The sequence below is a fragment of the Physeter macrocephalus genome, chromosome 5 (genome assembly GCF_002837175.3).
Source record: "Physeter macrocephalus isolate SW-GA chromosome 5, ASM283717v5, whole genome shotgun sequence".
NCBI lineage: Eukaryota > Metazoa > Chordata > Mammalia > Artiodactyla > Physeteridae > Physeter > Physeter macrocephalus.
The window spans coordinates 1,083,196-1,109,769 of NC_041218.1; the positions used below are offsets into that span (position 1 = coordinate 1,083,196).

Here is a 26,574-nt window from a genome sequence, read left to right on the forward strand (position 1 = left end):
TCTGTGTGTCTCTGTGTGGCGTGTGTATGTCTGTGTGTATCTATGTGTGTGTGTCTGTGTGTGTCTATAGCGTATCTATCTGTGTGTCTCTGTGTGGCGTGTGTGTATGTATGTGTATCTATGTGTGTGTATCTGTGTACATCTGTGTGTATATCTGTGTCTGTGTATCTGTATATCTGTGTTGGAGGTGTGTGTGTCTACCGCCTATGTACCCGTGTGTGTCTCTGTACCTGTGTGTGTCTCCGTGTGGCGTGTGTCTCCGTGTGGCGTGTGTACATCTGTGCGTGGTCACGGGTGGATCCCGTCGGCCCTGGCCCTGGGGACGCAGGTGGGGAGGCTCTGACCGGCGACCGCTGTCTTGCAGGAGCTGTGCCGGCAGCGCATGGCCGCGCGCCCGTCCGAGCGCCCGGAGACCGCGCACACGTCCCGCGTCAGCAGCGTGTCCTCCCAGTTCAGTGACGGGCCGATGCCCAGCCCCTCTGCGCGGGGCAGCACCTCGTCCTGGTCGGAGGAGCCCGTGCAGCCCAACATGGACATCTCCACTGGCCACATGGTCCTGGTAAGGCCTGTGCCCTCCGCGCGGGGTTGGGAGGCTGGGGGGCCCAGCTCCCTAGCATGCGGCCCGAGGCGGCAGGAGGAGGGCACCCCACATCCAGCCCCCCTGCCCAGGGCCCCCCGAGGGAGCGTCGTCCCGGCTCCGCGCAGAGCCCTCGGCCTCCGCCCTGGAAACGCGCGTGGGTGAGCGCCGACTGCGCGCGCTGCTTCTCCAGCCCGACCGCAGGCGCGGCCCTCTCCTGCCTCCAGCCCCCAGCTCGCCGAGCAGCCTTCGGGTGAATGCATGTCGCTCACAGGCCGCTTCGCGTTAAGAGCGACGTGGGAGGGGTCGGCTGCTTAGTATGCCCCTCAGAGGCCCTGTCGGGTGCAGAAGCCTCCTGGCAGGGAGCCCTCTCCCAGGATGAACCCGCCCCCTGCCCGTCCTGGAGCACGTGGTGCTTGACGCGTGATTACTGTCCAGCTTTTATCGAGAGGGTTTGTTCACAACTCAGCACTTCTTGCTGTGCGGACGGGTGCCGATGGCTGCGTGGACACCGCCCTCCCAGGTCTCCAGGCCACAGGCCTCTCTCTCCCTGTTCACCGACCGTCACGCTGGCCGTATTCTCTCCTACTGGGGACGGGGCTTCGGGTGACAAGGGCAGAGCCTGAGTCGCTACCCCCGGAGCATCGGGGCTCTCGTGGATCAGGGAGGAGTTTCCACTGCACAGCTAACTTCCCAGGAAGGGGAAGGGACTGGGAAGGCCAGTGTCTTGGTCCCTTCTGGCGGCCTGAACAGACACTTAACTAACTCTCTGTCTGGAGGCTGGAAGGCTGAGATGGAGGCCCAGCGGATCTGGGCTCTGGTGGGAGCCCGAGTCCTGGCTCACAGACGGCAGCTTCTCGCCATGTCCTCACGTGTGGGAGGGGCAGGGAGCTCTCTGGGGTCTCATTAGGGCACTGACCCCGTCATGAGGGCCCCACCTGGTGACACCATCACCTTGGGGGTTAGGATTCCACACGAGAATGTGAGAGGACCCAGACAGTCACCCCAGAGCAGCTGGGAAACCACGTTTGCACTGAAGAGCCTCAGGGTAGAGCCTGGAGGTGGGTCTGGGGACGCCCCCAGGACGTTGGGCGGGGGAGGCGCCCACTCCCGGGATGTCCGATCCGGGGGCAGGAGGCACAGGTGCCAGACGTGAGGACTGAGGCACACAGCAGAGATAACAGACGAGAGAAGCCGAAGTCGAGAGGTTCAGCTCGGCTGATCAGCGCGGCTGAGCTGACGTCTCCCTCTGGCTCCTCCCCACGCGGACGTGGACGGAGGGCCGGGGAGGGAACACGCGGCGCTCCCAAGGCTCCACTGTGGTCGCGTGCGGCTGGGGCCTGAGCCCCAGGGTCGCGGTTTCCGGAGGAGGCGGCGCATCGCTCAAGTTGCAGACGTGTGCTGCCGTCCTACTGTGCGCCCACAGCCAGGAACTCGGAAGGAACCTCTTCTCTGGGCACATAACAGTTATATTAGTTTAGAGCTGACTTTTTAGAGAACGTTTCAACGTGCGTCCCTTTTAGAAAAGGAAACTCCACCAATCTCATCCAGGTTTCTAATGAGATTCGGTTTGGGGGCCAACACATCAGCCAGGTGCGTTTATCTGACAAGTTGGGGCGGGGGGAGATGCATTTCGAGAGCCTTTATCATATTCTGGTATCTTCATATTTCAAGACAACTGAGCTATACAGCTTGACGGTATCTCACCTCCAAGTGGGACGTGAACACATTGTAGTTTTCGTAGTAAACTGTGTTTTGCAGTACCTATGTGTGGGGGCCGATGGACAGGGAGACTGGGGGGGGGCTCTCAGCTGAAGTCCCCGCCCTGCAGAGCTGACCCGCCGTCCGCAGGCCACCCCGCGGCCGAGCCTCACGCGAGCGTCCCCCGGGCGATGGCGGCAACACAGTTTCCAAACCCACGTCCACCGCCGACCAACCCAGAAACCTGAGGGCGCTTGGCCGCCCCCTGGACTCAAGGCTTCTTCTTGTTAACCGACCGACGCTTCATTTGAATTGGGGTCACCGGCTACTCCTCCCGATTGAGTGGGGAGCAGGTGCCGGGCACCGGGGAGAGGGTCCAGCTCAGCCACGGGGACCCCACCGTGCACGCCCCAGTCCTGTTTTCTGCCCTCTCACCCACTTACAGAGGGGTTTTCTCAGCCCCACCGTCGTCTTCGGCCCCCCGTACGGGACCCCGAGGTGTGGAGACGCGGCAGAAGGGAACCCCGCTTGGCAGTTTTGCACCTTCTCATCCACGAAAGCAAGTAAAATGGCTCGTCTTTTAGGCTCCGAAACTGCTTCCCTTTCTCACGGGAAAGGCCGTGGGACACATTCAACCAGACCAGAGCCACGTTCGCAGGGCCTGTCTTGTTACTGGCCCGCGGATGCTGGCTTCCCATCTGCAAGGGCTGCAGCGAGGCCGCCCTTGCCGGACCTCAGGACACACGGGAGCCCCGGCCTCCTGACCCGTGAAGGCCACGGGGAGACCGGCGTGTGGTGCTCTGCCGTGCGGCCCTCCGTCAGGACCGTTCCCGGTCATCAGACCGCCGCCTCGGCCATCTCCCTGAACCCCGCGCTGAGGCTCCGGAGGCCCGGAGGTAAGTTACGCAAAGCCCAGGCAAGTCCCAGGAGCCCACCTTTCCTGAGGCGCAGCCGCTCCCGTGGACGTCACACCGACGTGACATTTCGAGTTAAAGACGTTGAGGAACCAGCAGCGAAGCTACTCAGGTTTGGCCAGCTGGGTGGAAGCAAGGAGGCGCTCGGGAGGCCCGTGCGCAGAGCTGGAACGTTCTCCTTGGCAGAGGACGGAGGCGCCTTGGAAGGAACGAGTGGTTCAGGAAGCTGAAAAGCCAACTGCCGACCTGTCGCTGGAGGGCCTGTCGCTGGAGGACCTGTCGCTGGAGGGCCGTCGGGGGGCTGGCCTGGGGAGGCGCGCAGAGCTGGAACGTTCTCCTTGGCAGAGGACGGAGGCGCCTTGGAAGGAACGAGTGGTTCAGGAAGCTGAAAAGCCAACTGCCTACCTGTCGCTGGAGGACCTGTCGCTGGAGGGCCGTCGGGGGCTGGCCTGGGGAGGCGCCCTCAGCCCGAGCGCCCTCCCCCTCTCCCTGTCGCTCCGCCCACTGCAGTGTGATGTTGGTTTACGCGCTGCGGCTTCACGCTGGGAGCCGTGGGACAGAACTCTAGGAATCGACGCTGCTCCTAGGGGTGAGCAGAATTCGCCCTCCCCTGGGAAGGAGGCAGGGCTTTCCGTGGAAGAAGGACGGTGTCCGGCTGGCGGGAGGCCGCAGGCCGCTGTGCAGATGACAGAGCCACCGCCGCCAGCCCAGCTGTTCCGGGCGGTCTTCACGGCGGAGGAGGCCGAGCGTAGCTTAACTGCAGGGAGGGACCTAATTACCGCTGAGCCAGGGATCCCAGCCAGGTGGACGAGACACAGAGGAAGGGGCCAGGGAAGCAGGTGTTGACTGAGGCCTAGAGGCACTGAGGTCTCAGGGACACGAGTGTCGGCCGGTGCTGGGAAGTGGGGAGGGGGAGGTCCTGGCAGCTGCCCGGTGGACACATGGGAAGGGGCAGGGCCGGCCATCGAGAGCCCCTCCTCCCAGGAGCCACGTCCTCCTGCCGAGACCAGCACGGCCTCCGAGCTGCCAGGGCCCAAGGGGTCGATCCAGAGATGGAGCATCCTGCTGACGGCACGGACGCTGCGGCCCCAGAAACCGGGGCGAAGCTAGGAGGCTTAGCTGTTTCCTAGTCCCATGTCCCTGACGAATCCTTCGACCTCCGTTTTCCCATCCCCAAGACGGGCTTAGTCATAGCGCCTCCTGCGAGGTCCCGGTGAGGGTTAAACGAGACAGAGTGTGAGATACTACACCTGTGGAACCTACATTTGTAATGATTAAGGCTGAAAGGATCACGGCAAAAAAATGGGACCAGTTCTCCTTTGATGAAACTGAGGGGAAGAGGGCCTCCACAGGGAAAATGTCACATGCCCTGGAAAGTGCAGCCCCGGGCACACAGTGAGGGTGCTTTGGGGGATGTGCAAGCCCAGGAAGGGGGTGCCGGGGGGCTGTGCCTGACAGGCTCCCCGAGCCATGCGGCGCCCAGGCCTGGGGCAAGGTAGGAGCCCCCGGACGTTTGTAGAAGGAACGACGTCACCGGGAGAGGAGGGAGACGGGAAGGGAAACACCCTCAGCTGTGAACCTGGTCGGCTTCTGAAGACACGTTTTCCAAAGCAACGTGGCCAGGTCTGACCAGGCTCAGAGCAGAGCTCTGGAAACAGGTGGCCTCGTTCCAGTGACTCAGTGGAACTGTTAGCAACGTCGTTGTGTTTTACATACGGTGTGGGACTCAGCTTCTTAAGAACTGCCGTCCATCCTCTTGAGAGGTAAAGGATCACGTTAGAACTTACCCTTCGAGAAGACCTGTTTCTAGAGCACGTTTGTTTTCAGGGGCTGGCATGGCAGCTTTGTGGGTGGTGTCAAGAGCAGGTGGCCGTCCTGGTTCCTGGTTCCTCGGAAGCCAGCAGCTGGTCACAGAGGCAGTGCATGGCACGCAGCTGTGTAGACGGAGGGGCCACACCTTCATCCAAGTTGAAGTTGAGGGTATGGAGTGGATCTTTGCATCCCCTTTATTCTTGTAAAACATGATACAACAGGAGTGAGCGTCACTGAGCATTTATGTAACAGCACTGTCCTAAGAAACCATGAAGTAGGAACTGGTTTCAGCCCATTTCACAGATGAAGACAGGAGAACCAAGAGCAGTGATGTAAACACCTGAAAAATGGGAAGTTACCACGTTGCAAAATGTGACCAAGCCTCCCCATCGTCACAGAAGGGAGGAGGCTTATGGAGGCAGAAGCGTTTGGACCTGCGAGGGGTGAAGGATGCTGTGTCCATGAAGGAGACAGGCCACCTCAGAGCTCACAGCCCAACCCGCAGGGCTCGTGGCCTCTCCACGGTGTCCGCCTCCTGCGCTCCTTGATCGTTGGACTTTTGCACTGAGTGATCACTCTGATTTGTCTGGCACCAGCCTCCTTAGCTGGTACTTTTATACCCATGGGTATAGTAAGTTAAATGCTTAACCAGGAAGCGACGTCTCTTCCCAGAGGCCGAGGGTCTGTTTCGGGGTGGGGCGGGGGCGACCCCGTTTCCTTCGTCTTTAAATTCAGCACCTATATTCCTAAAAGAGTGTTGCCCAGGGTCCTTGCCGCACGCCCTGGTCCTGCTCTCTGTGACCCGAATGTGCGTCTGAGGCTCAGCTGGCCGCCGTCCTCATGGTGAGGGTGACGGGGCCACCGAGAAGTTGACACGGTGGCCGGGCTTCCTCCGGCCGTGTGCCTGCTCGCGGGTGTCTGGTCCAGCTGAGCCGGGGTCCGCCTGCCGCCGTAGGACCCACGCCCAGGCACCCGGAGCTCTGACGTGCTGCTCTCCGTGGTCTGCGCTTGGAGGAGCACGAACTTGCGTGGAAGCTGTTTCCTGCCATGTGAGCCCTGCCTGAGGCTGCGACAGAAGCCCTCCCGGGAGTAAAATGGCTCAATGCATCAGACGCTATGCCCTCGGCCGCCAGCCCTCCCAGAACTTCGGGGATGGCCACGGGAAGCCCTGCAGGCCAGCCACGCAGGGCGTGTGGTCAGAGGTCCAGGGCTATACTGACTGTCCAGGGCAGGGAGACGGGGCAGGAGGTGATGGAGTCAAGGCCAGAGGAAGGTGCGCCCACTCGGGTGGGCTGCTGCTGGGGTCATGCGGTGAACCCGAGTCCCATTCCCGTAGAATTGATCTGACCCCCGAGGGCGGCCCAGGCCTCGGGCAGGCCCTAACCCAGAGTTCCCACGTCGGAGCGGCTTGGGGCTTTTCTAGAGCCCCCTGTGTCTGTGCGTTTTCTCACCCCGGGCACTGCCTCTGCGACCCGGAAACACCTGCCCTCGAGGTGAGCTTGGGGGCCAGAACCGGTCGGCACCCACTTCAGACCGCTCACGGCCCCTCAGGTTCCAGGAGGACCCAGCTACTCAGACAGGACAGCTGTGTGTGTGTGTGTGTGTGTGTGTGTGTGTGTGTGTGTGTGTGTGTGTGTGGTACCCAGCGTGTGTCTGGCACACAGTAGGCATTTCATCCATCCTTGGGACCCTTCCTCTGCCTCCTCGGAGTTCGTGGGCGGCCGCCCATCTTCATACTCACAGGAGGGTAGTCATCCAGCAATTCCCAGATTGAGAGCAGCATCTAGCTCTACATCCTGCACCTTCTTAAACCAAGTTTCTGGGACCCCAGCCCTCCCCCACAGGCAGCACTGTTACCGAGAGCCACACCCGGTCCCTCACGTGACGCTGTGTCTAGGAGACAGCTCCACGCGAGTGTACGTGACTCTGCTCATCTTAACGGTCTAGATTATTCTGTCGTTCAACATATGGGAACTTATTTATTGTATGCTAGCAAAGGTCACGTAGGCAATTTTCAAACTCGGCCACTGCAGCACCACAGCATGTGATGGTAAAAATAACGGTAGGTTGACTTTCTGGAAGCACCTAGGTCTTGTTGTTTATTTGGCGAGGCATTGCCAAGTCTCCTGCCAGAGCGTTTGACTAATTGATGCTCCCACCGGCTATGCAGAAAATGGCACTGTATCCCCAGACCCTCCTGAGGCTCGGGTACTGGCCAGCTTTGATCTTCCGCTGGTGAGTGGAAATGCTATTTCAGAGTAGTTTCGTTTACGTTTCTCTAGCCATGTGTGACTTTTCATAATTTGGGGAGCCATTTATTGTTCCTTCCAAGAATGGTTTTTGAAGCGTCCCGCGGGGATGCCCACCCAGGGGTAGGAGTTCTCCGTGTTAACACGGCACCAACCGCGGACGCCAACGCGAGTTTACTAACGTGGTGTCGGAATGAAACTAGTTCCCTCTCGTCTGTCTTCCGGGCGCATCGATCAGTCCACGTGTGAGAGTTAGCTGTGGACTCAGAGAGCTGGCCTGCAGCCCCTCCTGAGGGCCCTGGCCGCTGGAGTGCAGCCTGTGTTGAGGGGCTGTGATCGTGTCGGCCGCCCACACTTGGCCGGCCCCTCGGCACCAGGGCTCCTCTGGCATCTGCAACGTCCGTGACTCTTGACGGTTTGGTGTTGATACAAGGCAGCGAGTACCGTTTCCACTGCCCGGTCTTGGGGGGTGCAGAACTACTTATTATATTTTTGGTGAGGGATGTAACTTGCCATGTTATTTTTAAAAATCCGATTTATCGTTTAAAGTGCTAGAATGATGCTAGCATGGTTTCCTTGCATGTTGGACCTTCTGCTGGTGAGAAGATAGGGTAAGGTAGAGTAGGATCAAGCATCCGGTTGGTATTTGTTGAATTAGATGGAATAATCAAACACTAAATTTGGTAGTAAGTCTGTGAGCTAATGTTTCCGAGGGGAAAACACTGAAACTGGTGTCCAAATTGCACTTGGAAAGTGTCCGTTCATATATATGAACAGGAAATGTTTCCTGAGTGCCCAGTGGCCTACTGGGACCCCCCGCCCATCAAATAAACCTGATGGGATGCCCAGAAAAGAGGCTGCGTTCTTCCATCGCACCGGGTTCCTCTTGGGAACTGAGTGACAGCAGTGTCAGGCCAGACCCAGGGCAGAATGATCTGATTGTTCACGTACAGACTCGTGTGTAAAATTAATAGTATATAATATGTAGCTTTTGAAATTGCACTGAGCCATGGGGTTTCGCCAGTAATTCATCAATGGACCACTTCTGCTCACCCTTCTATGCTTGGCATCTGGCACAGCTCTTGGACTTAGGGGGTTTGCAGTAGAAGTTTCCCGAGTTCCTGAGTGAGGTCGATGGTCGGTGTGTTACCCCTGAGAAGTTTTCGATCTACTTGAAATGAGGAGGGGGCCATGGCTAGAATACACTAGGCTCAGCCAAGTGCCAATCACGTTCCTTTGCCGGGAGACGTCTCCGTCCTGGGGGGCCTGGTCAGGGAGGAGGAGCTGTCCTGGGGCGGGCAGGAGACAGCAGGAAAGGTCACAGCTCCTCCAGGAACCCTGATTCTGCTCACAGGGTGAGAGTCCGTGGGAGAAACAGGACATGCACGCGGCCTCGAGGGGCCGTGACCCCGGGCCAGACGTTGGGCGGCTGGGGCGCCAGTGTGAGGGGCAGTGTTCCGTCCATGTGTGGCCACTGCAGCTTCTTGAACGAGAAAAGTGACACCTGGTTATTCGTTTGTTCACTTACTTGAGTGCATCTGCCGGAGCGTGAGGGCATTGGTGACAGACAGGCAGGAACTGAGTGGGTGGTGACCACTGTCCTCTGATGTTCTCTCTTCCGGAGTCGGAGGGGAGGGACCCAGAGACGCTCTGATGAAAGGTGGTCCCAGATCCAGAGGCTGCTCCCCGGGTGACACCTGGGGTGGCTCAGAACCATCCCCTCGGGCTTCCCCACCCACAAAGCATGACGGCCTACAGAGCCCACGTGATCGTACGGTTGTTGGGGAAAGGGAGTCGCTCAGGATCTGCAGTGCTGTCCAGACGTCCTCAGAACTAGAGATGCTGGAGGTGAGGTGCCAGTGTCACCGTGTGCCTGTGGCCTCGTTTCCTAACCGCTGCTGGGGTGACGGCGTTGGCCTTATCCCCTCTTTTCCCCTCTACTGGCTCAGCAGTTATAATTTCCTAACCGTCCCGATCATTTTGACGAGCATAGCTCTGCCCTCCTCCCAAGTAAACTCAGAATCTCTGACTCTGACCCCGGCATCTCCCTCTGACACACGTATTGTCATTGCCCCGTATTTTAGTTTCCCCTTTAACATTTATACCCTTAAATTAACCATTTTTATTACTGATTTTCATAGTCAGCACTTGTTCAGATTGACTGTTATTTTTTTTCATCACCATCACGCCTTACTTCTCAGCTCTTTGTTTTGATGAAAATCTCCTCTTTTCCCAAACTATATCCTTCCTTCCGTCTTTTAATAGGGAAGTCTCCTTGTCTTTGTCTGAAAATGTCTTTAATTAATCCTCACACATGCATGATAGATTAGACAAGGATCAAATTCTAGTTAATTTTCTCTCATTACTTTAAAAATACTATTTTCTTGCCTTTGATGCCGTAGCTGTTGAAAAGGCTGTTTGTTGCTGGTCCAGGGGCTGTTCCTTCATGGGTCATCTTACTTTCTTCCTGAATTCTACACCTCTGTTGTTCTGGAGCTTCTTTGTGCCTTGTCTCGGTGTGGACCTATTTTATTTTATATGGGTTTTTTGCCGGGCAGGGAGGGGTTGTTTTTTAGTTCGTTTTGTTTTTGGCTCAGGACTTACTATGATTCCTGAATCAGAGAATTGCTGTCTTCCATCAATTCTAGAAAATGACAAACCATTTACGGTTTAAATTTGACTGTCTTCCATTCTCTCAGTTCTCTCCTCTAGTGGAAAATGTTGGGCGTTCTTAACTCTCCCTTCCATATTTTCTCTCTCTATCCCTGTGCTCTGCATTCCAGGGAATTTCCTCAGACAGACCTGTCGTCTAGTCTGCCTTGTTTCTCTTCAGCAGAGTCTAGTCTACTGTGTAATCCATCCATTGTGTCTGTAATCTCCAGTACATTTTTCATTTGCAGCTGTTCTGTTACTCTTTTTAAAATCTGTCTTCTGTGTTGTTCTGGTCGTACATTGTCAATCCTCCTTTAATATCCAGTTCTTAGAAATGTAGCATTTGGTTGTTTCCATCTAATAATACTTCTATTTTCTAAGTTCCTATGAATCGAAACCTGCTCTTGAGTATGTTTGCCATCTGGTGGGTTCTGTAATTTCGGATTATAAGCTCCTCATAAGTGGGGCTCTGTCTCTCGGAATTTTGTGTTAACCTCAAAAGAGAGGTTTTGAGATTGATATTCTAGCCACTCCAGGCTGTCATTAAACCAGGACCACCTTTACATCAGTTCCCCACTCCCAGATTCCCAGATGATGTCTATATTGTAAATTTGACCCTCAATCCCAGGGGAGGCCCCGGGTCCAAATGTCTTCCCATCTTGAATCCACGTGGAGACAGGTAAGCTTTCTTGCGGCCTGAACAAATGTTTTCACTGACGGCTTGGTCTTCTGAGGGTCCTGGTTCGTGTGTGGTCTCACATCCGGCCCCCTGACTCCTGCCTGCCAGATTTCCCTGAGGCCCCACGTGGACGGTGGAAGCCCAGACCCCGGGGCCGAGGTACAGGAAATCGTTTGGCCCTGCCCCTCCCTCAAAGGCTTGAGTGACTTCAGGTCACGTGCCTCCCTCTTCATGTAGATTCCTGGGTATTTCCCTTAATTTCGTGACAGGCAGACCATGCCGTTTACGCAGCGTCTCTAGACATCCTATAGAGGAGGCCCTTCAGTTTACCCCGTTCTTCTTGTCTCCGGGAACGTGAGACTCATCGCAGGTTAAACACAGTGCAGATGCTGCCGCCAGTTAATTTCATGTCCCCTTGACAGCCATATCTAAGACCCAACTCCGTGTTCTGCATAATAAAGAAAGACACCTCAAGGTGGGTCCCTGTGATCAAAGAGGGCGATCAGCTACCTCGTTCAGGCCAGTTCCCACACTTCCCTTTTGTACGGGGGCAAAGGGGTCACCTCGCTTCAGGAGGTGCCCGCACACCTGTGTGTGCAGCATAAGCTGTCTGTGGACGTGCATTGACGGGCACCTTGGTCAGCGGGCAGGTGGGCAGGTGAGTGGAGCCCAGAGGCTAGGGGCTGGTAGCCATGGAGAAACTCCAGTGCTGCGTGTTGTGCAGTGATGATCGAGGCAGCTGTCAGGAGGGGTGGGTACCAGTTCTGCAGCTGGGTTGTGCTGGGATGGAAGAGCAGGATGGGTGACATCTGATAATCCTCCCGCTTCACCTATCAAACCTTGAGAACTCGTGGGCGTGTAATTTGGGCAGCACACAGTATGATTGGCAGCTGAGCTGGGGAGAGATGAAAAATACATTTGATAGTCTTATCTCTTAACTTTTCACCCTAAAAAGTGAAAATAATTTTTGATGGATCGACTCTTCTCTCTTCTACCTTGAACCCCCCATCTCAAAGCAACGGCACAAAGAGCACTTGTCAGCCAGCTGCTGGGTGCTGTGGCTGACTACTGAATCTTCATTTTCCCTTTGTCTTCACTGTATTTCAGCTGTTTCGCTGCCGGCTGGAAGGTCTGGGAAAAGAGAGGAGACGGACGTCTAGGCTTCATTCCCTTTTAACAATTTTGGTTGGTGAGGGGAAGATACATTTTTGTGTCTTGTATGAGCTTTTCCTGTTTTGGTGCCGTTTCTATTCCCCCATTCTCGTATCATTGCTCACGAGCATGTAGCCTGTTGGTTTTAGGAAATTAAAAACCAAACGTTCTACTTCCAAAGGGCACTTTTAGAACGTCTGCAAATATTTTCTAATAACGTGTTGTAGAATCCAGAATTTCCCATATGGATATGGAAGAGAACATTCGTGCCTGTGTTGCTGTCCTAGGTAACCTTTACTGCCCTCGCTGGAATTCTTTGTTCTTCCCAAAAACTTCATCAGAAAATCATAATGAGCACATCATTGGTACAGAACAGAAAAGGCTGCTGCTAAGAAAAGACCTACTGCTTTGTGGTGCGCGAGGTGCTGTCTGTGTGTTGCTAGGCAACCATCCCTCCTCCTTCCTCTTCCTGAAAGGTTTCCCTGTTAAACTGCTGTCGTCATCTTTCGAGTGAAAATTGTCTCCTCTGGGCTTTTTCTTGTCAGCTGGGTGATAGTGAAGGTGTTGGGTCTTAGAGAGAATCTGCTCTTATAATTGTGACTTGGAATTGGCCGCTTGAATTTTGTAGGTGACCATCTGGTTGGGGAGGCAAGGGTGGATGGCCCTTTCAACACATGGATCTGCTGGTACACACATAGAGAAACATTACTCAAAACTGCTTTTCAAGAAGATCTTCAGGAAACACTGCCCGAGTCACTGAACGACAGTGAAAACGTAAATGGTTTCTTCATCGCTCAGCTTCTTGTCTGGGGGGAGGGGGTTACCCATCAGGTACCACCCCTCCCCCACATGCTAGAGGTAGCAGGGAGGTCGATTCGGAGATTCTTTTGTCTCCTAGAGTTTGTTTCTGTATTAGAAGATCTTTGAGGGTTGGTTATCTTAAAACTGCATTATCATGATTCTTTTTTCCTCTTATTTCCTATCAACTCTGGAATCTAAGGTTGGTTTCCAACTGCATTTTGAACATTAATGGAATTTCTGAATAACTCATGGCTGAAAGTATTTTTCATATGTCAAAAAGACATGATTGAGGTTGGAATCAAATTCTTATTTTCTCATTGAATAAAGACTTTTTATTAACCTCTATTAATAAAAATTTGTTGTAAAACTAATATTTGCAAATGCATTTTTACATACTGTCTGAGTAATTTATAAAAAGTAAACAGAAGCGTAGCTTTAGCCAGACAGTTTACTTTTCTAGTTAAACTATTCTGATTTCTCTTCCACATCAAAGTCTCAGAAACGTTCACTTTTCTTTGTAAAGTTTAACATTGGCTTCTGCACTAAACCATCTATAGACAAACTTTGATTATCCAAAGAAGAGAGGATTTAATTATTGTTAAACACAGAGGTTTACAATGGATGAGAAATGATTTAGGAGAGTTTAATCTATTCAGAATGGTTGGGGTTTATCTCTTCATCTTTCTTGCAGTTTCTTCTCAGTTTTCCAGTGTTTTCCGTTTATCTATAAAGATGAGTATATCGCTGGTAGGAGTAAGACAACTTAATAGTAACTTTTTGTTTGATAAACAGCTATTTCAGGCGTTTAAAATGCCATGGATAGACATCTTATACCGCTAAAAGGCAGAAATTAGTAGAAATATCACAAACTTGAACTAATTTTTCTTTAGACTTGTGTTAATGGAAGTAGCTGCAGCCTGGCAGACTGATATTTAAAATCACCACATTATCAATTGTGAGGGTCTTTTTTTTTTTTTTTTTTTTTTTTTACTGTTTGTAGACCAAAAGTACAAAAAGAAGAGAAGCACACAAAAGATATTTGGTAAAGGCAGGTGGTCTGGATGAATAATGTTTCTTTCATTAACATATTTCCCATATTAACTGTATAATTAATTGTACATAGCCAAGGGAAGCTATGGAAATTGCATTTTGAGATGTATCAAAGCTGCCTTATGCTTCAGACTTCCATGCAATTTACCGTTAATGAATCCAGAGATGGGAGCCTCAAATCTATAATTATTACTTACTATTTGAATGACAAGCAAAGAATTTTATCAGCAGAGTTTTAAATGAAATGGGATTAGCCGCTAATGTTGAAATTGTTCATCTTATGAAAATAATTTTGAAGAAAATGTTTTAGTGGAAAGAGAGGTCTGAGGAAAGCATTTGCCATTAAAATAGCCATTTTCCAATACTCCACATGAATCTGTCCACGTTTGACAGCAGGGTGCAAATATTTTTGAAAGCGAATGAATATTTTATAGGCTCCAGAGCTGCTCATGCATCCCAGGAATAGATTATGCAATATCCCCAAACATCCTGGCGAAGGTGAGAGGGTTGGTAAGGTAGCCAGAGAAAAAAGCGAGGCGGAAAAAATACAATATATGAGAGCATTCTGCAAGAAATTAAAATTTGTTTAATAGCATAAAAGTCTGCCTTTCCCCCTGCTGAGTGCTCATCCGATTTAAGATTGTAAATAGTAAATATTGTTGTAGAAAACTGTAAATCGAAGCCCTGAGACCCATTTTTCCCAAAGGGTTTCATTGGCAGGGCCTCCGTGGTTCCACGTCTCTCAAGGTGACCCTGGCGGTGACTTACGCCCATGTGTCCGCCGTGCAGCCTTGGCCTTGGCCCCGGCGCTGAGTCCGAGGCTGCGGGAGCTCAGCCTCTTCTCCAGGCAGGGTGCAGTGGGTGGCTCACCCTTCATCCGTCCAGGAAGCGTTTCTTGAGCACCTAGGCCGTGCAGGCCCTGCACCAGATGCTGGAGAGGCCATGAGGGGTAAAACAACGGGCGCACTGACAGCGCCTGGAAACGCATCTTACCTTTATTTCTTTGTCCTGGTTTTTCCCACTGAGTTGATGGCAGGGACTAAAATACCCAGTTTATAGCGTCACCCAGGTAGAGCCCGGTGTCCTGTGAACAGGAGAAAAGCAATGTTCAGGTTTCCAGAAGCTCTGGAAGGTTGGTCTGGCAGGGACGTCGCTTTTAGGACCGGGGGCGGATCCCACGCGTGCCCTGGGCTCACGGTCCTGCCGGAGCCCCACGCAGGCCGGAGAAAGCAGCAGGGCGCGAGCTCCGGGTGGTTCCCTGGGAGCGCTGGGCTCCCCGCCACGCGGCACCCAGGGAGAGCAAGCAGCTGATGACACCTGTACAGGTGTGCGCTCTTGTCGTGTCTTAAAAGTCCTCGTTTTCTCAAACCCAGGATCGTCTTGGTTTCATCTGAATATGTCTGAACACACTGGGCCTAGGTTACTCCAATGTGCGCCTCTCTCAGAGGCTGTTTTTGTGTCATCTGGGAACCAGTCCGTGATTGCTGTGGGAATGTAATACGTGCAACCCAGGTGATCTGAAAGAGCTGATCAGTATTTCCGACCCACGGGGGAGAATTTGCACCCCCGGCACTGTGAGTGGTTACTCCGTGCTTCTGACGTGACTGTGTTTGTGTCTGGAGGTGCACACGTGCTCGCACACCTTTGTATTTCAAGAGTTGCCTCGTTTGTGTGAGTATAGCTAAATAGTCCACATTGGTTTAGCTGTTCGCTTGATTTTACATATTACGTTTGGGTTAAGCTATTGGCTGGTAGTTTTCTGTGGTACTTTGGGCAAACGGATCTTCAATGAGATTTTGTAGAACAGCTAAGATAAAAACTGGTCTCATCAGATACCTGAACATTTCATCCAGGTACCAAAGCATGAAGATTGTTAGAAATATCAGGGTTGTTGATGGAATTTTCAGATTTCTAGCCAGATTTTTGACTTCTGGTGAATTTAGGCTGCGACCTTGTTTCTGAGGTGAAACCTTTGCTCACTGTGGTTGGGGGTTTAGACGGTTACTAAGTTTGCAGACGTTTAGGAGGATAAGGAAGATCAGGCTGGATAACGGAACGAGCAGGGTCTGTATTAAACCAACTCAAATCCCCTAATTTGCTCTGTGAGTAAATCCTGGCAGGGTTCTGCCTGCACACTGTTGTTCCCCGAATCCCAGCCCCGAGCTCCCTTGCGGGAACGTCCAGCTGGTGTCCTCAGCCCCTGCCCGGAGCTGGCGTGACCTTTTCAAAGCGTCTTTATCGTCACGTGCCTCTTCTGCGTGAAGCTCCCCGCGGGCTTCACGTTGCTCTTGAAATAAGCCTCAGACCCCCCCTCCCTGTATGAAAGCCGCCCCGGCTTTCAGGCTCCCGTGGCCCCGGCCACCCTGGCCTCCTCTCTGGTTCAGAACTGCTGGACCCATTGCCCCCCAGGACCTTCTCTCTCCTGAAACACACCCACCGTCCTCTGCGCCTCCGGCCCTTCCCATCTTTCAGGAGGGACCTCCCTTCCTGGACTCCTCAACCACCCTCCACCCCAGTCGCCTTTATACCTTGTTCTTTTACATCCTCTTACCACTTACTGTTGTCTGAAGTTATCTTTCTAAATTCTGTTTAGCTACTGGTGTGTGGTCTGTCCTCCAGCTGAGGCCTCTGCCCCGTGAGGACAGTGTTTCCGACCAGCTGCCTGCTGGCTCCTCAGAACATAAGACATCCCCAGCTCATATGACACGCTTTTGATGAAGTTAGTTGAATGAACAAATAAATGGCCAAACCCACCAACAAATGAGCGGGAGTCTGAAATAATACTGCAACTCTTAATTCTCCCTTCCACAATTAGAGGCGGAATCCAGGTTTCACTCATAATGCCAGGCCAACCTCTTTTGTCTTCAATTTAAATATAAATAGCTGTACATTTATGGAAATAGGGTATAAGTCTCCTAATTATTTTCCATTGCTTATAAGTATTCACCTTTGTATTTTGCCTGTGTTCATATGACCTTAATTTTTAAGATGTTAAATAAGATAATAAGGTTCATCAAATTGCTCATTTAAAATTCTTTGAGCTTCTTGAAAATGACAGCCCGAAAATACGAAGTGAAGTCATCGTTGTCGTCACTATTATCACGTGGCTTCTCTCTCAGCATTTCTGCAGAAGACCTTTGTCACCCTCTCCTACGCACACACCCGAAATTATACCGCACTGAAGCACCCAGCATGGAACAAGCTCAGTAGTATAAAAGAACGAGCCTTTCCCTTATTTAGGAAGAGGAGGTGGTACGACAAAATTACTTATTTTTTAAAGTTTACTAATTAGAACATTTCTGGAACAGAATGTGTCCATTATTAACATTTTCCACCAGGGTTTCAGTTGTAAGTCTTCATAAAACTGTGATTTTCCTTTTCCATGAATCTGTAAATTAAGTCGAGTGCCGGTCACAAAGAGATTTGATGAGCACGTGGTTTAGTGCACGAGGGCCCTTGAGAGCATCTCTCACAGGCACAGCCCTCCGTGGAGATGACCTGGAGGCTAGGCTCAGGGGTTCCTGACCCCAGGAAACACCCTGCAGGTCATTCAGAAAACTCTCTGTTACAGTCGGTACGCTTTCTCGCAGTCTGGGCCCTTCTAGATTTAGAATACCAAAACTCAAAATGATTATAATAAAAATATAGTAATTGAAGATGCCAATTAGTTAAGCTCTACAAAATAGAGATTTAACTAGTTTTCATGTCCTCTTAACTCACTGCTTTGCGAGGAGTTGCCTTTTCCTTCTCTTCACGCTTCCAAAAGCACATGGGGTGCATGCACCCCGTCTCAGTGCCACATAGGAGCAAGGAACTTGTTCTCGGGGAAACTGTCCCAGCAGTACTTTGTAGAAGCACGTGGTATTCTTTAAGGCAGGGGTCCCCAACCCGTGGGCCACAGACCAGTACCAGTCCGTGGCTTGTTGGGGACCGGGGCCGCACAGCAGGAGGTGAGCGGGCGGGCAGGCGAGTGAAGCTCCATCTGTATTTACAGCCGCTCCCCGTCGCTCGCATTACCGCCTGAGCTCCACCTGCTGTCAGATCGGCGGCAGCACGAGATTGTTACGGGAGCGCGGACCCTACTGTGAACCGCGCATGCGAGGGATCCGGGTTGCGCGCTCCTCATGAGAATCCAGCGCCTGATGATCTGAGGTGGCGCCGAGGCGGTGACGTTAGCGCCGGGGAGCGGCTGCAAATACAGATGATCACTGGCGGAGAGACCATCATAAATCAATGGCTTGCCGACCCATATCAAAACCCTCTCAGTGAGTGGCAAGTGAAAACAAGCTCAGGGCTCCCACTCCTCATGAGAATCCAGCGCCTGATGATCTGAGGTGGCGCCGAGGCGGTGACGTTAGCGCCGGGGAGCGGCTGCAAATACAGATGATCACTGGCGGAGAGACCATCATAAATCAATGGCTTGCCGACCCATATCAAAACCCTCTCAGTGAGTGGCAAGTGAAAATAAGCTCAGGGCTCCCACTGATTCTGCACTAAGGTGAGTGGTATAATTATTTCATTATATATTACAATGTAATAATAATAGAAATAAAGCGCACAATAAATGTAACGCCCCTAACCCCATCTGTGGAAAAATTGTCTTCCACAAAACTGGTCCCTGGTGCCAAAAATGTTGGGGGCCGCTGCTTTAAAGCTTTTGTTTGTTTTCTTAGCTCTTCCACGTATTTTATTTTTCAACTAGAAAAAGGATTTTAAACAAAACAAGATAATCCACGGTTCATAGCCTCCAAACCAACGCAGCGTGTTCTGTTTCTCCTTCTGTGCTGCTTCTCTGTCCTGGGCTTTTCCTTGCTCACTGTCTCCGCCTGAAATGAGTGTTAAGTTGGGGACCTTCTCTCAAAGGCTTTGCCTTTGGAAGCATATGAACTTGTCTCTACTAGTTTAACAGTTTAAAATCTCTATCCCTGCACAGCCTGCTTGGTTACCACACAGAGAACGGGAGCGCGTTTCTAAATCACACTGAGACAGCGTGAGAACAGTTTTCAGGGGTCGCTGGGCCTGCAAAGATTCTACGCGGTCTTCAGAACAGCTCAGCTTGAGAAACAGAGCTTTCAGAGGAAGGAGTTGGAAGAAACGGCATTGATTCACATTTATCAGTGAAGCCAATTCTGCTGCCCAGGCCGGGTGCTTTTGTTGGCTAATTTCATCTGTTTTTAACCCTGTCCCAATTCACTAGGATAAGGGAAGCGAATTGCCCACTGCAAGTTCACGTGGGAGTGTTTCCTCCTCAAAAACAAACTTCCACGGAGGTGATACCTAAAATGTAATACGAGAAAAGTCGGCGTGATGGTCTTTCATTTATTCTTTCTAATTCCTTTGCTCCTCTTCCTACTCCTTTAGGCTTAGTACACATGACCCAGAGGCTGGATTCCAAACAGTGCCGACTTCTCCCAAGTGACCCCACGCTGCCAGCGCAGGACCATGCGCTGAGCTGGCCTGGTCTGGGTCTGCGTGTTTCCTTTTTTTTTTTTTTTTTTTAATATGATGTGTGCATAGCTGCTCTGCATCTTAAGTTCCTCGTTTGAAGGCGATAAAGCGGTGCGTGTTTAACTAAATATCTGGTGAGACCAGGAGCCCCACAACAGGTGAGACGTCGGGTAGGTTGGGCAGGTGTGAGAACAGAGGGTGAGTCACCGGGTGCGGAGCTTCACTTGTTATTTTTATTGCAGTCAGATGGTATTTCGGATACAATTGTATGGTTTGTGATTCCATTTCAAGCAAATCTTCCCTAAGCTAAGAGACAGCAAAACTACCCTCTGATCATTTAACCATATCTCTCCTTCCTTGAGCTTGAACGGATTACTTTGAATTTCTAATTCCAAATATCTTAGCCTGCCTGATGCATAATATTAATAAATAACATTTAAAATATGCCAGATGCAGCAATCTATAGACAACCAAAGTACCTTTTTCATCAAGCAGTTTGCTCTTCCTGCGTCTCTTGTGTCCATGTGCGCTAAGCCCAGACAATTAACCCCATCTAATTTCTCCTTTCATCGTTTCATATTTTTTTGCTTGGAATTTAAATGTCTTACTTTCGGAATTCAAACATGTAGCATAAACATTTCCCTTTAATGTATTAATGAAGACGGGTGACAGTGTTTATTTTTAAAGCAGAAAAGGTCATCATGTCCCCAGATGGCAGCAGAAGCAGCTTACTGCCGCTTTTAAAAGCATTCAACTAACTCTACCTGATTTTTTTGTTTGTTTTTTTGTTTTTTGTTTTTTGCGGTACGCGGGCCTCTCACTGCTGTGGCCTCTCCCGTTGCGGAGCGCAGGGTCCGGACGCGCAGGCCCAGCGGCCATGGCTCACGGGCCCAGCCGCTCCGCGGCATGTGGGATCTTCCCGGACCGGGACCGGGGCACGAACCCGTGTCCCCTGCATCGGCAGGCGGACTCCCAACCACTGCGCCACCAAGGAAGCCCACTCTACCTGATTTTAAAGCACCAACCTATGGTCCCCTCACAAGGAAAGGAAACGTAAATGGCTGTATTCTTATTCTAACAAAAGGTTTGATTGTTGTAATAGGCACCCAAACAGAGAAGGGAATAGAGACAACGCTTTCCTAATAATAATTGGATCTTCCAAAAACCCACCTTCCTTTACTACACCTGCTCCTCAGCGGAAGAAGCTTGTTTCTGGCAGCAGCATTGTGAAATGAGCTTTCACTGGGACAGTTTCTACTTGTTTCATGTCTGAAGACTCACAAAGCGATAGAAGTCTCCAAAGATCTGCGCGGACACGGTTTGATGCTGACATTACTGGTTTCCGTCTGTATTGATCCATGCGACATGGTGCCAGCTGGATCTTAGTTTGCCTGTTTTCAGCAATGGTCCACCATCCTTACGAGTTCCAGTATTTTGTGTTAAAAGCTTATTTTCATTATTCTCTTTAATAAGTCCTCTTGCCCCTCCCAGTGTGTCACCCTCTCATTGCTAGCGGTAAGAGATGCCAGAATACATCATTTCTGTGCCTTTTAACAGCGCTAAAACCGTGTTGTCCACCCGGGCTCTCGCGGCCACTCCACGTGGGTTTGGCTAAGCACTTTGGCAGCTGGGATCCCAGCTCTGCGGGCTGGATTCAGACGAACTTGCACAGCTCTCCAGACCCACCCTCCCGGCATTCGGAGGCGGACGGCAGCACGCCTGTCCTGCAGCACGGAGGCGGCCGGGGGGGCCGCGGAGCCAGGTGCCCTCGGCTGTTCTTAGAGCAATCATGGTCCGAAGCCCTTGTTGCATGTGGTGAAATAGAAGATTTTAGTAAGTGGGATTCTTTCCTTGTGACCCTGAAAACTGATCCTTGATGTTGACGCTAGTAAAACCGTGCCCGCGAAACAGTCCAGATCCCCATGATCTGAGGTGCCAGGGCAGAGCCCCACACGGCATCGCGAGCTCTTTCCACACCAGACATCAGAAGCTCAGCTTCACGTCCGACATCTCCTAAACTGGCATTTCCAGTGACTCTCCTCGAGACTGGTCAGGAAACGCCTCCCTCTTAAACCAGCGATGAGAAGCACGCAGAAGGGACGAGCTCCAGGACCGGCCCGGATCCACGCGGTGAGGAACCTGCGGGTTTGTTAGAAGGACCACTGTCCCTTGTGGATCAGAAGCAGTGTTGAAACCACGAACTACGTACTTAGTGGCATTGCTTCTCATCTCTTTAATCGTATCCGGGAAGGTTGACCACACCAACAACAACGTCTGTCCATGGCGACGCCCCTCAAATCCTACACTCAAGCTGCGGTCGGTGGCTGCTATTTGTGGAGACTTACCGTATCGTATTTCATTAGATAATGGTAAATGTCCCCAGAACTGTATGTAGTCACAGGATATAGAAGAGACATTAAGAGATTTTCTAATGAGAATCGCCATCCCTTCCATCTGTATATACTTGATAGTTACAAAGTATAGTTGACATGTTAACTCAGTCAAGCGTCAGAACCACCTTAGAGATACGTACTATGATTCCTGTTTTTATGTAGCAGTAAATTAAGGGTCAGTGAGATTAGATGGTTTGCCCAAAAAGTCGTTGGGTGGGGACCAAGCCTTTTTGTTTATCACATCGTTAAGAAGTCTTTCAAAATCAAGCCGAATGCCTTCTCCATTTTATTAGAGTTGCCTTCCTATTGGAAAAGCTCCCTTAGGCGTTCACAAAGACTCTGTGAGTGATGGGTAAAATTAATCTCCCAAAGATACAAAGTGCTCCTGTGATTAACAAAACTCTATCATGCTCCATAACCGAAATGCTCCATATTCCTAGGAATGCTTTATTGACCTGAAGATGCTGACAATTTGATCAGAAAACAGTGCAGAACATATTTGAGTGATATTAACACATTGTGGACCCAAGTCTCCACCTTATAATGGCAGTAACACTTTTGTTCCACAGGTTTGGGATTCTGTGTAAAATGATTCCATTAAACGTGGAAGCCAGTGGTCTGTTCGGCACACGAGGGCATTTCCTGAAAAGTCATCAGATGGCACATGGTCCTCCTGGCCCAGAAACTGTTGGTCATTTTCCTACCCAAACGGTCGAATTGTGTGGGCTAGAAAAGGGATGTGAGCTGGGGAGCTGGAAGGATAAAGTCAGAAATGAGAGGCAGATTAAAGAGGAAAAACCTTAGACTGAGTCAACAGCTCATAAAATAGGTCTTGTGCCAGCTGACGCCATCCTCGGAGCAAGAAACTCAGCAGAAATGCAGGTCCGTCTTCGGCCTGTTGGAAACGATGATGTTGTGTGGTCGGGGTTCACGAGGTCAGTGTCGGCCGGTTTGGCTACAGACTTGGAAAACCCATATTCTGAAACCTCGGCATGTGGGGATTATCTTTATGCAGGTACAGCAAACCTAGGCCCTTGAAAAGTATCACGATTCAAGAAGGTCTTAGAAACCTTTGCACTCAGGGCTCGTCTGGAATTAGCTCGAGTGAAAGTCCCCTGACAGACTCCAGGAGTATGGAAACACAACGCTGTGTCCTTCCAGCCAAGAACCCTTTGGAATCCCCACCCCATCACCCAAAATCTAGCTGAGTGTAGTGAGTAACTCTTCAAGATTAAAGACTTACTTACTTCCAAACGTTCTTTAAGAACCGGGGTAGCTGTCCTAACTCATCTGTATAAGCTCTTCAAATTGAACCAACTGGTGCTGAGCCCTGACTCCACTTGACAGAGGTCTTCTGAATGTACATGGGGGGGGATCCCCTTCACCTGGCTGACCCCCCCCCCCACAGTGCTGGTGATTCGTCATGCTCTGCTCTGTGTACCCCAGAGCTTCCTCTGTGCAGGGTGATGGTGTTGGTATAAGACGGGTCCCTGACCCCCAGGAGCTCACGACCCATGGGGAAGACAGGCTCCTTACACTAGTGACAGAGCATGGAACGTCCCCAGTGAGGGCCACTCGTTGAGGGCACAGGAGTCCACAGAAGCGTCTCAGGGAGACAGCGCCAGACCTTGACCCTGAGGATGGTTAAGACCAAAAAGGAGGAGAGTCCGGGAGAAGAGCTTTCTGACCTGGGGCTGCTCCTCCAAAGCTGTGAGACCGCCGTGACCTTGGGGCTGTCACTGGAACGTTAGGACGTGGAACCACCCGTTCGACATGAATTGTGAAGCTGTTTGTTGGCCAACTCAGAAAGGAAGAAGGCAGCAGGAAATAGTTAATGAAACATTCCGAAGTCCTTTGGTACTTTTGGGGGCAGTTCTTCCAAGTTTCAGAAGATTCGACGGCAAACTTTTTGTCGTGCCGGTCATCGATACACAATTTTTATCTGGAACACAAATTTCTTACAGAATTTTCCAGGCTATGATCAATCATTCAACACATATTGACTGCGTGCTAAGTGCATGCGACACGGGCCCCGCCCCGAACAGGTGATCTCACGAGAGGAGGGAGGGCCTGGTGCCCACAAAGCAGACTGGGACCCACGTCACGGAAATGCAGTTTCTAAACTAGTGTCTGAGGCGGGGGGGTGGGTTGTAGGAAAGCAAGATCAGAGAAGGCAGTGATGGGCGCGAAGGAGGAGGACGCACCTGTACTGACCTGGACTTCTGGGTAGATTCATGACAGAACAATCAGCATGAAGGAAGCGCCCAGAATGATGGTGACGGGGGAGGCTTCAAACAGTGGGACGTGTTCTTATTGGGACGGAGTAGCAGGTTAGTAAAGTGAAGTCTGGACAAAGGACGATGCTATCTGGGCACCGTTGGTGGCTTTTGAAGCAGGTGGTATGGTGACCAGAAATGCCAGCCTGTGAAGGAACCAGAAAGGGGATGTGAGGGAGGATGTAGGAGGAGGCCACGGCAGCAGGACACCAGCAGTTCTGTGTCTATAAGACCCTCATCTCAGCATCTTTTCAACTTAAATAAGAAAATTCTATAATATTGATGTCGTCCAAAGCTTAAGCAACGGTTGTCAGAACAGAAAAAAAAAAAAAAAAAAAAAAAAAGCAGCTCACACATGTGCCAGAAATGGTGGAGTTTATCACAGGCCTTACTGTTTAGCTCCAGGTGGAGAAGTTATCAGCAGCTTCTGTTTTCATTCTGCTTTCCTTCATTTTCTACATGTGCTATTTATGGAATAAAAAGTTACAGTTTTTTTTTTTTTTTTTTAAAACTAAGCCCTCCTCCCATTCCTACCACACACACCCCCCCACACACACACACACGCTAAATGAAAGTATTTTAAATGTCAGCTTTTAGAACACCTACCGTCTGGGGGAAGAACGTTCATAGTGTTTAAATTTCATGTTAACTTACCTAATTATTCCAGGAGGTGATGGTGTCTGGGGAGGATCACTACACCTGTTCTCACACCCTTGAAGGGAAGGGGCCTCATAGTATTGAGCTATGGAGGCAGGTTTTGTATTTGTATAAAACACTTTATTTTACTACCGAGGCCTAGCTTCCTGACAGACAACATGAAACATACTCTCATGTCTCAGAAGAAAAACATCTAATCCACAAACATAAAGAGCAAAAGCTCCTCAGACGTGGATGGGAATTATGTCCATTTAATACAGTGAATGATGTTTTGTAAAAATTACTAATAGAAAAACAAAGAACAGGTCCGATTGAAATGACCGGAGCAGGGCAAACACAGACTATTGTAGTAATACATGCTGAGAGGATGAAAAATTTATCTCGGTTTTAATATAATCAAGTGTATCTTTAGATAATTCTCAATGAAAAAAAGTAATAACGTTCATAACTACTGTTTCTTCCCCGTGTCACTCAAGCCTGCATACTAGAGTCCTAGTTTATACTTCTTGCCATAAATTTAGAAATTCAAGTGAACGTGCAGCATGATTTCACTTTCCATAGTTAAGATAAATGTGAACATTTAAACAGCTGCAGTTTACAGGAATTGAGATAATATCCGATGCCCCTTCTGCAGACAACATTGGAGACCTGATTAAACCTGCCAAGGTTTATCATTTTAGAATCCATCACACTTTATTGAAAGAAGCTCATTCGTTCATGATGGATTTTGTGAACAGAGTATTTTCCAAAGAAAAGTGAGGCTCCCAAATCATTTTGCCAGGAACCGTTTTACATCCATTTGTAAGACTGTACATTAACGAGTCTTGGGGAAAGTAACCACAGAAGCACTGAGACTGTACACTTTACCCAGAGCTACCCCTCCTTCCCGGGGACCCCCCCACACACCATATTTGAAGCTGGATAATAAGCTAGTTGGTATTTCCCCAAACTTAAGTGTCATCCTTATTAGGGTAACTTCGGTACAAGAAATATGTATCTGATATTCCATAATGATTGTCCCCAAAGAAAGCAGTCTGTGTTTACATTTTCTAGATTGCGCCCTTCAGTTTGCTTCTTCCCCACCCAAAGACACCTGTGAGCTGTGTGGGCACCAGGGGCTGGCAGTGGCCGGGGACTGAGAACTGCTGCGATCTTTCTGTTTCTGATGAGGCTGAGCTTCTGAGGTTCGTGGTCTGTCCCTGAAGAGGGGTTCATGGTCACCGTTCTCGGTCTTCTGCCTAAAAGGCCGTCTGCTGGTTCCCTCAGCGTCTGGAGCAGGGCGCTGAGGGATATGTGACCGTCACCCAGGGCCCCATCGCTGGCCCTCCCGGAGCCACACCTGCCAGGGGGGCCCTCAGCTGCTGGGCCAGGCGGCCCCGAGGGTGACTTCTCCCCTGGAACATCGCCCACCGGGCACCCGGCTTCCGAGCTCTGGTTCAGCTCACACGCATTGATACACACACCAGTCAGACCAACATGGATAGAGTCGGTGTTTGTTGAGCGAATAATACAAAACAGTTCAAGCGGCTGTAGTCAACATTTCCCTGAGAAGCGCGGCAGCCCAGCACGACTGTCTGGTGGAGTTTCCTTCCTTTTCTCATGCCTCTCTGTCCCCTGGAGTGGGTGCCGATGAGCCGGGGCGGCCAAGAGCAGTGGCGGGGTGACCCGAGCCGGGTGGTCAGCTGGAGTGAGTGGACGAGGGGGCTGACGGAGGGGTCGGGGTGATGTGGAACGGGTGTAAGCTTTGGCCAGACACCGGCGTGCCTGACCGCTGGAGACCTGGCCTCGTGTGTGCGCGTGTGTTTCATTTTGCTGTGCGGGCGTATTTGAAAACCCACGAGCAAGATATCAGAGGACGAGACCGCTATTTCCTTTGGGCACAATAAAGCCACCCGGGTTGGCCCTTTGAAATGCTTTTCCTGAAAATCACGGTCACTTCTGGACTGAACAGATCAATGAGGTGAGCAGGCAGGACTGGCCTAGGAGCGTTTGTGGAGGGAACGTCCTGGAGGCCCTTGTTTCCCCATCCAGTTCTCCTAGTATCGCTGCCAACAGACAAGCGCCTGACAAATTAAGATCAGAGCAGCTGTGGGTCGAATACTCGGTTTGTTTCTGGTTTTGAACGCTGCCAGCCACGTGACACTGCGCACATCAGAGCAGCCCAGTGTCTTCAATGCATCACCGCCGGTGGGTTCAGGAAAGCCAGCCAATTT

General features: G+C 51.0%; 1 protein-coding gene across 1 annotated transcript in view; it reads left to right on the plus strand.

Moving 5' to 3' along the window:
- PTPRN2 (protein tyrosine phosphatase receptor type N2) overlaps positions 1-26,574 on the plus strand; it is a gene marked incomplete at its 5' end in the record, with an annotated part of 716,488 nt that overhangs the window by 626,709 nt on the left and 63,205 nt on the right. The window contains 1 exon segment of the mRNA XM_055084697.1: positions 365-559. Within this exon segment, the coding sequence (XP_054940672.1) occupies positions 365-559 (195 nt within the window).